This window comes from Notothenia rossii (assembly GCF_949606895.1).
Source record: "Notothenia rossii genome assembly, chromosome: 11".
In the NCBI taxonomy this organism is placed as follows: Eukaryota; Metazoa; Chordata; class Actinopteri; order Perciformes; family Nototheniidae; genus Notothenia; species Notothenia rossii.
The window spans coordinates 22,753,631-22,767,475 of NC_136910.1; the positions used below are offsets into that span (position 1 = coordinate 22,753,631).

General features: G+C 38.8%; 1 protein-coding gene across 3 annotated transcripts; it reads left to right on the plus strand.

The window, feature by feature from the left end:
* Positions 1-1,854: 1,854 nt before the first annotated feature.
* LOC307023963 (sulfotransferase 2B1-like) lies at positions 1,855-13,430 on the plus strand. Of its 3 annotated transcripts, XR_013803804.1 has the most exons (7): positions 1,855-2,126; positions 7,836-8,047; positions 9,595-9,721; positions 10,566-10,660; positions 10,752-10,932; positions 11,327-11,473; positions 12,060-12,176. XR_013803804.1 is itself a non-coding variant. In XM_079657676.1 (6 exons), exons 1-6 carry the CDS (start codon positions 1,988-1,990, stop codon positions 11,347-11,349), a joined length of 777 nt encoding a protein of 258 aa, XP_079513802.1. In that variant the 5' UTR covers positions 1,855-1,987; the 3' UTR covers positions 11,350-12,200. The 3 variants fall into 3 exon arrangements, 2 of the variants coding, with proteins under 2 accessions (XP_079513802.1, XP_079513801.1); XM_079657676.1 differs by having other exon boundaries at positions 11,327-12,200; XM_079657675.1 differs by lacking the exon at positions 11,327-11,473 and having other exon boundaries at positions 1,858-2,126; positions 12,060-13,430.
* The last annotated feature ends 415 nt before the right edge of the window (positions 13,431-13,845 follow it).

Here is a 13,845-nt window from a genome sequence, read left to right on the forward strand (position 1 = left end):
GTGTGTGTGTGTGTGTGTGTGTGTGTGTGTGTGTGTGTGTGTGTGTGTGTGTGTGTGTGTGTGTGTGTGTGTGTGTGTGTGTGTAGATGCGGTGGCCAGACAGGTTTGGTGTCCTCTGCATACTAATACTTGTAAATAAAACTTTTGGTCCTTAATTTATTTTCGTCATTGTAGCGACCAGAGAGGGGGGGGGGGGGGGGGAGTATATCAGTCTCTGATAGTGTTATTATGAGAGTGCTCTCATGCTTGTTTGAATCTGAAATGGTATATATTCATTTATAAAACGGACAAGTCAAATCAAGCAATCTGATTGGTTCTTAGCCGTGATATACTGAGCGTATACCAAGGGTAGCAATGTAAGTTACTTTTCACAACAAGTCAGTATCCCTCCGCTTCTGAGAAAAACAGTATACCGTTGGGCTGAAAAGCAAACTGCCTTTCATACTGGAACAAGAAAGCAGCGGAGAAGTAACGGGGCAGAAGCCCTCCTTTTTGACGCAGCGGTCCAGACATAGACATCAAACGGCAAAACATATTCAGTGTGCAGTTCCTTTGGCATTAGGTCAGGGATATCTAGATACTTTTAGGTTTAACATCATGAATTGTGCTACTTTTAAAGCAAGCAACGATGTTTTCAAATCTGTAATCAAAGAGGTCCGCAAAAACGCTATCGACCAATCAGATTGCTTGATTTGACTTGTCAGTTTTATAAATATATTTAAATTTCTTCCGTTACGAAACAAACTTACAAAGCATAAAATGGAAACATTTAAGATTAACTTCGACCTCCGGGGGGGTCTTACTATAGTATTGAGGAGTGGATTGAGCAGTGCCTATCTCCAGAAAAACAAAAGCACCTAAACTACGACATGCAGAGCTACGTGAAGAGCAGGTAGACCAACTGGAAAAGTACCACCATTCAAAAGCTTTCTGATGCGGGTCTTGAAACAAAGCAGAGAAATTATGACCGTTAGTGGCCACAGGTGCGAAAGCTCTCTCCAGAGCTACTGGAAGCCCAATCTCGGGGACCGGAGAAAGTGGAGCAATATTCTCACCACGTCAAGCAACAGCCTCGAACAACCTCAACCTATACAAGTGACCACGTAAGCAATACTACTGATGCTGGACAGTTTTTCAGTGGATGCACAATAAACAGCAACATACACATGAATGTAAATAAACAGCCAAATAATGGATCAACGCTCTCTGTCTAATATGTTCGCTTGCTGTTAGTGTTGTTGCATAGCAACCACCTTGCACTATGTTTTGTGTACAAGGCAACGGAGGGACTATTTTATTTTGAACATCATTATTTACTAATAAAAACTATTTAAATTAGAGTGTATTTTTCTTTCATATTGCCACACTTGGTAACCGTTTTATAAAAGCAATAGCTCACTAGCCTCACTTCAGGCCGTGAGATATGCTCATTATATCACAGCTAAGGGGTTTGTCGACCCTCCGCTTCGCGTCGGGCCGAACCACGCCCCTTAGCTGTGATATAATGAGCATACCACGGCCTGTCGTGAGCTATTGCTTAAATATATTTGTGTGTGTGTGTGTGTGTGTGTGTGTGTGTGTGTGTGTGTGTGTGTGTGTGTGTGTGTGTGTGTGTGTGTGTGTGTGTGTGTGTAGTATGTCTGCATCTGTAGCCTGTTATTATCTCATTATGTCGCACTGTGAATGAATTAAAAGTAAATATATAAGTCGTCATGACCACAGTTCTGTCCATCAGACAGAGGGCTGTGCCTCCTGTCATCATTAACGGACGTCTCTTTAAAATGACCGCTCAGAGGAGAGGATTTCTCATTTCTCTAAACGCCTGCTGCTTTCCTCTCTCCCACTCCTCGACTCTTCCGCTCGCATCTCCTGTGGGCGGGACGAAGACACTAGGGTGGGAGTCGAGGAGGGGAAATTAGAGAATTGAGAAGCCTTTATAGACTGTATTTGGTATACATTTGTCCTTTTTAAAGAAGTTTCTAGGAGTATGACTGAGGCAGAGATGTATTCGGTGTACAAGGGGCTCCTCGTGCCCTCCTTGCTACATACGCCAGAGAGTCTGAAATACTTTGAAGAGTTTGTTTTTCGCCCTGACGATATCATCATTGTAACGTATCCCAAGTCAGGTCAGTTGTCACGCTGGGTGCCATGTCTTCAATACTACCGTTTGGAATGTATTTCAGTTTAAAGACGTCACAGAAAAGTAACGTTTTCTTGTTATGGTAAACACCTTTTTTTCCTGGACAAGATGTCGGCTCCCGAAACATAGTTAACGGTGTGTTCGACTCGCACATGTAACCAGAACATTACACTTTGTAGGTCGCGTACTCTAGGCTACTTGAATTGTTTGGACTAACTTTCTCGTTTTACCCATTTGATCATAAAAGTCTAGTTATATAAAGGCAGAGGAGGGAAAAGTACTCAGACCTTGTACTTGAGTCAAAGAGGAAGAACCAGAGAGAAAAGTTGTGATTTCAAAAAGTTACTCAAGTAAAAGTACAAAAGTATAAGAATCAAAACATAGTTAAAGTACCAAAAGTAGAAGTAGTCATTGTGCAGACTGGTACATTTCAGAATAATATATGTTTTATCATTATTGATCATTACAGTGTTATCAAAGCTGGTGAAGGTGCAGCTTAATGACTTTGTATACTGCAGGGTAGCTTGTGAATTTACTCCAGGTGGAACTAAAGTCTGATTTAAGAGTTGTTTTTGATCCAAATCCGCAAAGTAACTAAAGGTAAATAATACATAAATGTAGTGGAGGAAAAGTACACAATTTACATCTGAATTGTAGTGAGGTAGAAGTACAAAGTGGCAACAAATTGAAATACTCAAGTAAAGCCTCAAAAATGTACACTACAGTACTTGAGTAAATGTACTTAGCTTCTTACACCAGTACATAATGGCAATGTGGAAAAAGGTAGCTTTAAAAAATAAAAAAATAAAAACAACTATCAGTACCTGGAACACATAACGTCTGCTGTGCTTTAAGCTACATATTGTAGGTGTACTTTGTTCCTCACTATTTGAGTAGCATTATTTTCTGCTTCTTCTGTCTCTACTGCTGGCCTGAGGGGAACAAAAAGGTGCAGCCTGACTGCCAAGAAATAAAAGGGGAGCCAACTTATATTAGCCAAAAAATATTAAGGAAAAACTGAATGTAAATATGACTAAAAGTGTCAAAAGAATGATCTATTGTGTGTAACATACTTTTACTCAAAATATATTGAAAGATTCAATTCAATTATACAATATGCCTCTATCTACTGTACTTAAAGAGCATCTTGCAGGTTGTTATTTTTTCTACATTTATGCTTAAACTTGCTTGAAAATTACAATTAAAAAAGTGAATGCAGGATTTGATATGTTTTACGAGACATAAGGGCAGGAATTCAGAGGGAAAGGAGCAATTTTGAGCTCTGCTATTAAAAAAGGCTTTTTTTTTAAGGTCATACATCAAACGTGTCATATTACATCACACAGGGGACACATCTCCGCTCTCTGACCAAGGGTATAGTAGAGTTGCGTTGAGTAGTGTGGTTGTGTTTTAAGGAGCTGGTATTTGTCGGTAGTTTTACATTGTATTTCACCATTTGTAATCATGGTGCAGTATTGTCTTTGTGCAGGTTGCACAAATACCAGCCTGTCAGGACATCGAGTCCACAGTAAAAAGGACCGGAGCTAGCGTTCGTTCCTGGGTGCATTGTGCATCCACCTCCCTGCCGCACATACTCTCCACAGCTTTATCAGGAAACCGTATTACTTCTCTCTCCCCCCCCCCCCCCCCCCCTTCGCTGCTCTCTCTCTCTCCCCTCCGGTACACGGCACCGTAAGACATAGTGTGGAGTTGCATTAGGCAACGCTGTGGTGGCTGTACTGCTCCAGCTGTCTCCTTTGTGTTTGTTTGTTTCCCCCTGTCTGTGTTGTTTGTGTGTGCGTGGTGGCTGTCACTCCTGGCTCCCGGCTCAACCTCCACTCACCTGCTGCAATCAGCTGTGCACCCTCCCCGACTACACACCTGCTTTCCATCAAGCCATTTACAACGGCATATCAACGGAGGCTCCACAACCTTTCTCCGCCAGATCGTCAAGTATCAGCCGTATCTCGCGTCTCTCCTCCGGTACACAGCACCGTAGTGTGGAGTTGCATTAGGTAACGCGAGATACGGCTGATACTTGCGCATTAGTTTCTGTTATGGATCAGTATCAACAGTCCTGCCAGTAACGTTACTATATTATCAATGCTACTTTAGTTATAGCCTGATATATGATAGCTAACTTTATAATGTTGTGATGTGACGTTAGCTAACATTCTGTAGCTAACGCAGGTCACTCACCAAGATAGCTGCCCAGTTCTCCACTGGTTCTCCTCACACCACAGCTCAATTTCTCTCCGATGACCGTTATTTCTTCTAATCCTTGGCTGCTCCTGGTCTCTTGGACGCCTACCAGGCTCATAATTATAAGGTCGTGGTCCGTCATATGCATTCCAATATTCATGTTCAACTTCTTCTGTGTCTTCTGTGTCGAAACTAGCATTGGGATCCATGTTTATTAATACGTTACACCGGCCGCTCTCCCCCTTGTGTCCCCCGTGTTACGTCACACGCGGGAGGTCACGTGCCGAGGCTTTTTTATGCGGAAGTGAACATTTCTTACAAAAACGACGCCAGATGTCACTGTAGTGTATATTTCTGTATATTTTTGGGAAAATCCAGTGTATTCATCAGTTTCCTACACATTTATTCACAGGTGTCTTTAACCTGGAAGTTGCTCTTTAACTAGATTTTATATTTTCTGCAAATAAATAAATCATAATCCCATCCAACTGACACATTGTTGCTAATTGTTGACAGAGTCACATGTATAGCAATAAACTGGTCATGACGACGAGGTCTTCTTTAGCATTAACTGGCGTGGTTTATTTTCATATGTGCATTGTTTCTATCTTATCTTATCTTATCTCACCACTTGACCTGCTCTCCATGAGAGCTAGAGAGAGAGACATAGAAGGGGAGGGAACAATCCATTATATCTGATACCTGACGTCAGCTACAATAGCTGCGCCTCCGTACGCCTATAGCGCCCTCTTACTGTGGAACAGTTATAGTGCAGTTACATGCAGACATATTAATACTTACACTTAACACTAATAGCTACTGATTTTTTACAGAAACTCGCAATGTACTATAAATAATAATAATACATTTGACGAATATAATATTAATTTCTAGAGCGCGTTAAAAGGGTAGGTATGAAGCCAGAATTGGGTCAATATTCTAGTGCGCAAAACAAGCTACTCACGAGCGAAAAATGTGCTTTTACACGTGCATAAAATGACCCTGGCGTGCAGATGAAACCCCCGCGAGCGGCTATGCGCTCGCTCGCGAGAGTCTGTCTGCGCACGCGTGAAAACTTTCTGACCCTTTGGGGCGGAGCAACTGGACTTTGATTGACAGCTGCCAAGAAGCCCGGAGTTGCCAGGTTTGATCATTGCCTGAACTACCAAGAGATGTATTGGTGAAGTTGTCCATAAAAAACTATTATATTTGTAAAGTGTACAGCTAATGTATATATATATCAATTAATTTTATATAAAACAATATATTTTTGAATGGGCTGTATCTGTCGAAATCTGCTCGCTACTGTCTGCTCCAAGCACCTTAGGAGACCGTAGGAAACCGTAGATGTTTCCACCATAGGAAACATGAAGGTCCACAGTGTAGAAAATAAGTTATAGAGCAACTTGCAGGGTTTTTTTTTTTACTACATTTATGCTTAACCTTGCCTGAAAATTACAATTAAAAAAGTCAATGCAGGATTTCATATGTTTTACGAGACATGAGGGCAGGAATTCAGAGGAGAAAGTAGCCGTTTTGAGCTCTGCTACTAAAAACTTTTTTTTTTGCGTCATACGTCAAACGCGCCATATTACGTCACATACGGGAGCAACTTTCTCAAACTCCTTCTCTGCCCAATTCACGGTAGTAGTTGTTGGTTGGTTTGAGCGGTTGTGATTTAGTGAGCTGGTATTTTTTCGATAATTTTACATTGCAATTTACCATTTTTAATCATGGTGAGCTATTGTGTTTGTGCTAGTGGAGCCTTGCAGCGGCGAAACCGTCCCGCGCCACACTAATTGCGCCGCATTTTTTGGCTAAGTTGAGGCACCCTCCCGGTCCCTCCGCAAGATGATGCCCCCTCCGCAAGGTGATGCCCCACGCAGTCTGCATGATCGGCCTGTAGGGAGGGACGGCCCTGAATATGCATATGAATATACATTTTCAACCTCTTCTGTGTCAAAACTAGCATTGTGATCCATGTTTATTAATACGTTAGACCGGCCGCTCGGCCTCATGCGACGTCACACGCGGGTGGTCTTTTTTTATGCGGAAGTAAAAATGTCATACAAAAACGACGCCAGATGTCACTGTAGTGTATATTTCTGTATATTTTTTTGAAAATCTAGTACATCATTTTCCTACACATTTATTCACTGGGGTCTCTAACCTGCAAGTTGCTCTTTAACCTAGAGGCCGTTTTATGATAAAGTTTTGGTATAATTGGCCATTTTTATGACGATGAAAATCTTAGGTCACAGGCTCCTCCAACAGTGCAACACAATAAAAAAGAAAAAACTGAAAAAAGTAAATACAAAAAGAAAAATAGTAAAAAAGTGCAATAAGAGTCTATATGCAAGTGATTGAATATGATATATTAGATAAATAATTTCTAAATTGCAGCCAGATACATTTTGTGGATGTTGTTTGAAAAGTTCAGGGGTCTTTTGTAATTCCGAGGGCTTTCTTCCTGAGCAGCTGGGAGTAAAGGTCCTCCATGGATGGCAGCTCCGTCCTGGTGATGTTCTGTGCAGTTTTCACCACCCTCTGTAAAGCCTTACGATTGAGGGCGGTGCAGCTGCCGTACCAGGCCGTGATGCAGCCAGTCAGGATACTCTCTATGGTGCACATTAGGACATGCAAATATGTTTGTTGTCTCCTACAAAGACAACCAATTATCTTTAAAAAAAAAATATATATATATATATATATATATTTAGTTTTACATTGTGATGCAAAACACCCTGTTTGTGTATTAATTCATTGCTTTAAACATTTTTTTTTCTCTATCCTTTCATTTAAAATCCGCCCCGCCCCTCGCTCCAATGACCATGAGACCATTTAGTAAATTTGGTAAAAAGCAAAAAGGCCTCCCGAACGCTCTTCCGTTTACGTGTTTTATAAAAAAAACAATTGGACGGTAGATACATAGATTCAATCACACAATTACAAGATCAAGACTTGATAAAAAAAACGTAATCTGTAAAAAACAAAACATATAAATATGTATCAAATGTTAGTTCCCCTATATGTCAGTTTTAAAATTGGAATATTATTATCTTTCTTATTGCTCATGAAAGTAAGAGGACAAAATGAACTTTTAAACTTAATGTGATTCTAAGAAAAAGACAGAAAATGTTGCCCTCAAACACCCTTCTTTGTTTTCCTTTAATATGTGCTTTATCATTTTCATGAACTTTCATGTACAGTTTATGCATTTAATTTCATTTTTTTTTCTTTTTCCCCCAGTTATTATTGTAACATTACATCTCAGCAGCACTTATTTCAGAAGGCCAACATAATCATCCACAGTTCAAGTGCTGGCTTGTCTGAGAATTTGCTGTGTCATTCTTTTACCCTGTTCTACATTTTCTGTCTCCACTGTCAAATCAAGCATTATAGCCCAGAAAACAATGTTAAACAAAAATAGGATGATTAACTTTTCATTAATGTAACTATACCTGTGAATTTACCTCTTGTTTTCTTTGTTTAGGTACGACATGGACGCAGGAGATTGTCCCTCTGATCATGAGTGGAGGAGATCCAGCATCTGTGGAGACTCTTCCTAACTGGGAACGTGTTCCCTGGCTGGAGGAAATTCAGGCCTACACATTTAACCTTGAACAGAGGGCGTCTCCACGAATGTTAACCACACACTCCCCTTACAACATGATGCCTCCATCCTTCTTTGAAGTGAAGCCCAAGGTATCAGAATCAGAAATGCTTACAGTATATCATCTCAGGGCGACATTGGTTTTAAAAGATAAAAAATAGGACATTAATGAAAGTTAAATGTCCAATAAAAGATCAAATAGCACATATAAGAACCAAAGTTAAATGTCCAATAAAAGATCAAATATGATATTTAAGAATTAATCAAATGTCCAATTACAAATAAACAAGATATATAATCATCAGAATTAAAGCTAAATGTCCAATTACAAATAAAGAAGATATATAATCATCAGAATTAAAGTGAAATGTCCAATTAAAGATAAAAAGTCAGGTGCCAGATGGACTCAGAGGGCCTGACGCTCAGTCTGATGGACTTCCTGTGGCGCTCTGTGGTGCATCTTCGTGAAATGACTCGAATGACTTAATTTAGGTTTGCCTGACCAGCATGTTATGGAGTGGGTGGGACACATAGGGTGCGTTTCACTTCTCTTATTTTTCATCTCCTCTTATTTTTCATCTCCTCGCTCCTCGGTCTCGGTCTCACCGGAAGTTGATTTGTCTGCGCCATCTTGAGTAGCGTCCCAGTGGCCTTATTTGTGCCGGAGGACCGAGGATAGAGGAGCGAGGAGCGATAATCGAGGACCTACCAGACCATCCTCCGGTGAAATCCTCAGACACTCGCCCACCCCCCCCCCCTGTCAGACGATCAGCTGTGCGACGTCATCACAAACGGACGTCGCTTCACGTGACGCTCCGGAGGAAACGACGTCCCATTGCTCTTAAAACTTATTTCCCTGCTTCTCGTGCTTTCCTTGCGTCTCTCCATGCTTCCCTGGTGGGAGGGAATAGTCGCAGGGAAACAACGCAAGTGAGGGACGCAAGGAATCCATTTAACCGAAGTGAGACACACCCATAGTCTAAAATGATCCGTACCTTGGACAGTGTAGCGGACAAAATCATAGTTTAAAAGTATGATTGCCGCTGAGGCACCAGATAGCGAATCTTACAGTACGCAGGGAATGATCCAAATCCAGACAAGATCGTCAGTTCTGTGCATTTTATTCCTATCACAAAGGTACAATGAACAGGTTTACTTTCCTTAAGCTTTCCCTATGGCTTGCTTGCTTGCTTGCTTGCTTGCTTGCTTGCTTGAATCACCCTGATAGAAAACGTTATGCTCTACTAGTGCTCTGGCTCCCACCACCACCTGTCTCCAATATATACAATTACACCAGGTGCTCTAATCACCCAGTGCCCAAAGATGCCTTCAAAATAAAAGTATAAAACTACTTTAACTAACTACAATAATATCACTAAATAATAGAACATTTACTATATACAAAAACAATTAAATAATTATAATAATATTAAATAATATATAGCTCCAACAGACAGCGTCGTCTTTTTTGACACAGCTGTCAAAGATCATGTACTTTTTGTCTAGGCAGTAAATGAGCCATGAATGCTATGAGGAAATTCTTAACGGAACAGATTCAAATATCACACACAGTTTGTTTGAAGAAAAGTGTCTGCATAGATCCATCATTTAATTAATGGATGTTGTATTATCTCTGCAGGTCATCTATGTGATGAGGAACCCCAAAGATGTGTTTGTATCTTCCTTTTTTTATCATAGGACGGCTTCCTTCCTGGTAAACCCAGGCCCACAGACCGACTTCCTCCACAAGTTCCTGGATGGAAAAGGTTGTTGTCACTTGTCACCTATGCTCCTCATATTTATTAAAGATGCAATGTGTAAGATATGGTAAGAATTATTTATAGTTTTGAACATGAGGGGGACAAAGAAAGAGAGCTGCTTTGAGTGGGGCTACAATACACCTATGGTCCATGTTCAGTTTGATTCTTTATTGGTCAAAAGTGCTCAAATGGGCTGATGCCACACGTGAAGATTGGAATATAGCAGTGTTATTATTTGACCTGCTCTCAGATTTTCACCAGTCTTGATTATTTTACATATTCTTGCCCACTGCTAAAACCCTATCAAGAAATGTTATTTGAGTAGATACAGATTTGAAACAAGTGTGATAATCTGCCAGTACAATGAAATAATTCAACTTAATGAAACATCTTGAAATAAGAATGAATGAAATAAGATATCTGAATGCTAGAAAAGTGACAAAGGTCTTAAAACAGAAAAACATAGTCAAAACGATATCATCAATATACCATCATTAGCATGCCATTTGACATTTTTTGAAATTAACATGAAGACAATTAACATTGACAATGTAAACAATAATTGGGCCAGGGGCCAGGCACCTAGCTCATAACATTTGGCACTGAATAATACTGAATGAGACAAAAGATATTATAATTAAATTATACAAATATTATTTTTTACCAGCTCTCAGAATTTCAGCACGTTTGATATGTTTATGTCATCTTTTACTGCTGTTAGTTAGTATTATTACTTTGATATCAGTAGTAGAGATGAAATGCTGACTCTTATTTATTGGAGAGTTATAATTATAGTTATGGTTATAATTATTCATAATAATTGAATACTTGTGTCTTCTTTGCTTTACAGTTATGTTTGGCTCATGGTTTGACCATGTGAAGAGTTGGCTGAATGCTGAGGATAAAGAGCACATCATGCACATCTCCTATGAAGAGATGATATTGGTGAGACTCCGGAACAAATCCTTACAAGAATACAGTCTATATACTGTGAGAGTCATTGCAGGACTATGAGCTTATCTGTGTTTCTCTGCAGGACCTGAAGGACTCTGTGGGCAGAATCGCTCAGTTCCTGAATAAATCTCTGGACCCTGAGGTGATAGAGAAGATAGCCGACCGATGTTTGTTCAAGAACATGAAGAACAACAACATGTCAAACTACTCTGCGGTTCCTCGTGAATTCATGGACCAGACAAAGTCTGAGTTTCTCAGGAAAGGTGAGTGTTAATAATTAGTACCGTACATACAGTACGCATTTAATTCCAGTATTATCAATTTTGATCTATAAAGAGAAGAGCCAAACTAATGTTGTTTTGTCTGTATTATCACATAATCGAAATGACAACCAAATACAATATTCAGGGTGTCCGCGGGGTCTTAAAAATTATTAAAAGTTGACAAATCAATTTAGCAAAAATGAAGGCTATTAAAAAGTATTAAACGGCATTTTCCAAGGTATTACATTTTGTAGCTTGTTTTCAATAAGTATATCAATTGTCCAAAGAGGTTGTATTATACAGTGTGCCTGAATGTAATCATTGCGTAGGTGTGTAGTGTGATTCTGTGTAGTTTATTTATGGCATCCCGTTGGATTTGACGTCATCTGAACAGGACATCGCACGCTCACTGCTTGACAGCGCGAAGGTCCGTTTACGCCGGTTGTTAAACAACATCTTCATGGGGAAATGCAAGTCTGTGTCCAAATGGTTGGAAGATAAGGAGGAAGGACAATCCATACTGCATAATAGTAAATGTGAGGTAAAGTGTGTCGCCAATGTAACCGGTTAAAACTCCAAGTGGCGATGAGGTCTTAAAATGTATGGAAAGGGTCTTAAAAAAGGTCTTAAAAGGTTTTACATTTGACTTCAGGATTCCTGCTTATACCCTGAAATAACTCAAACGCATTACACGTGGCATTAGTTTACATTTTTTAGACAATTTAAACTAATTTCTTCAACAAGGTGAAATGTTCCTCCAAAACATGATGTTTATAATGACAAACACTTATACAGCAATGCCTTCAGCCTGGTATTATCTGTATCTGTATTTGGATAGAAAACATCGATAGGTGCAATTCCCTTTTTTTATGAATACAAATAAATACCAAAAAAAACAGTGGTTGATCTGTTTGTCTTTTTGTCTTTGTCTATTTAAACTCTGATGAAGACACAGTTACATAATAAAAAGGCTGCAGTTCAGTCATGTGCTCCAGTTCCTTTCTATTCCCTTATGATTCAGAGGCATTCCGCTGAAAGACACGAGAACAACTTGTTTCAACAGTTTCACATACCGTTCCTTCAAATGATCTGATTCCTTTTTCTTTTTTTTCCATGCTGTGTTTCAGGCATTGCTGGAGACTGGGAAAACCAACTAACAGTAGCAGAAGCAGAGTACTTTGATTCTGTTTACAAAGACAAAATGAAAGATGTGAAATCGAAATTTGTATGGGATTTAAAAACACTTAATGGAAATAATTAAGTCATTCCTCTCTGTAATGATACTCTAAACCCTCTTTGTGTTCACACTCCAGTAGAACATTTTGCATTGCACCAAAAAGCAAGTCATTGTCATGGCTGGTAAAATGTGTTTTTAAAAGTGCTTTCCAACGTACTGCCTACTCAATCTATATTTACTTCATACTGACTGTGCAATTAACAATAGAGTATGCTATTACAGTATGCTCGAGCAATAGAGCTTTTTTGGATTAAATAACTACATGAATTGAGACTTTAACGAGTAAATGTTGGATACAATTTTTTTTACAAAAGAAATCAATATAGAATTCTTGATAGTTTACATAGTTGACCAAAACCGACATATCGTCTTACATACTGTTACTCTACTATTGTTATTGGTTGTGTGTTGTCGGTGGCCAAATACACAACATAAAAATGTTAAGGAAATTAATAGGCTTTTTTTGTTTGTAAGCCTCGAGAAAAAATAATACATTTAAATAAAATCCAGATTATATCTCAGTTAACCACATAGAAGAATCCTAATAAACTAACAATGTTTTGTTCTTCAGAGGCACATCACTTCATTATTAGTTTAATGAAAAAAGAACAGTCGGATATACAGTATATTATCAATTTAGCTGTTAGTCACCAATCTCTCCATAACAATGAAGCAGCGGCCTCTACTGGCGAGTTAGGGATGGGTGAATCAGGAGTCACCCATTAACAGTCAAACATGTTTTAAACTAGTACATAACCACAGCAAGGAGAGGTCCTTGGACATGCAGTCATAATTGAGCACAACAGATATTAGGCTGGTTGGTCAAGTGGTATTTTAGTTTATCCCGGCGGTGCTCACACACACCATCACAAGATGTCCCAAGATGTAATTTCAGAGTGCATTGAGGGAGAATGCTTCTGTGTATCAAATGAAACTAGAGTGATGCATCTAGTAATGGAAAAGTCTATACAATGAGTTTAAACTGGTTTTGAAATAGTCTCAATTCAATAATGATGCCTCTATATTGTTATGAGTGTGTATTAGCCCCTTTGTATCATATTTGTTATAAACTCTGCACTCCTGAGCTGACCATTCATTATCTCAAAAATAACAGGTAAACCACCTATAACTGAAGTAAGCAGTATTATTTTTATCTTTGCGAAATATTTTTTACATTTTTCTTTCTTTCAGACATTCCTTTATTATAGCATCTTTAAATACCAATCATGTATATTGATTAATAAATAAACATTTCTCTTAAGGCTCTGAGTTTCTGTTTCCTAAGCTGCAGATAGCTTACCATTCTCTTTCGTTTTCTCCTAACATGTAAACAATATGCTTTAGACAAATATAAGCCTTTCCCTGCAAGTTGAAATATACTATAATAACCAACATAGAAAATACATATAATATATATTTAAGTTTGTTATATTAATATGCAATCAAATGTATTTCATTCTACTTTATTGAATACTTGCACCTCTATTTCCGGTTAGTTATTATTAACAAGGCAGTTTACAATGTAGAATCCAGTCAAAAACATTGATGTCACTTTTAACCTAATGCTGTATTCAGGCTTACGGTTGAAAAAACCGTTTCAAAAATATCTTCAGTTTAGCGCTCCATTATACCTATCAACTCGATAGTTTATTATTAGTTTATTCGTCAATTTGTGT

What these genes read in the sequence shown, in the direction of transcription:
- LOC307023963 (XM_079657675.1), top strand. Translation starts at nt 1,988, where the DNA reads ATGACTGAGGCAGAGATGTATTCGGTGTACAAGGGGCTCCTCGTGCCC. An exon ending in TGTAACGTATCCCAAGTCAG is followed by an intron (nt 2,127 to 7,835) that starts GTCAGTTGTCAC and finishes TTCTTTGTTTAG; the next exon opens with GTACGACATGGACGCAGGAG. An exon ending in CAAGTTCCTGGATGGAAAAG is followed by an intron (nt 9,722 to 10,565) that starts GTTGTTGTCACT and finishes TTTGCTTTACAG; the next exon opens with TTATGTTTGGCTCATGGTTT.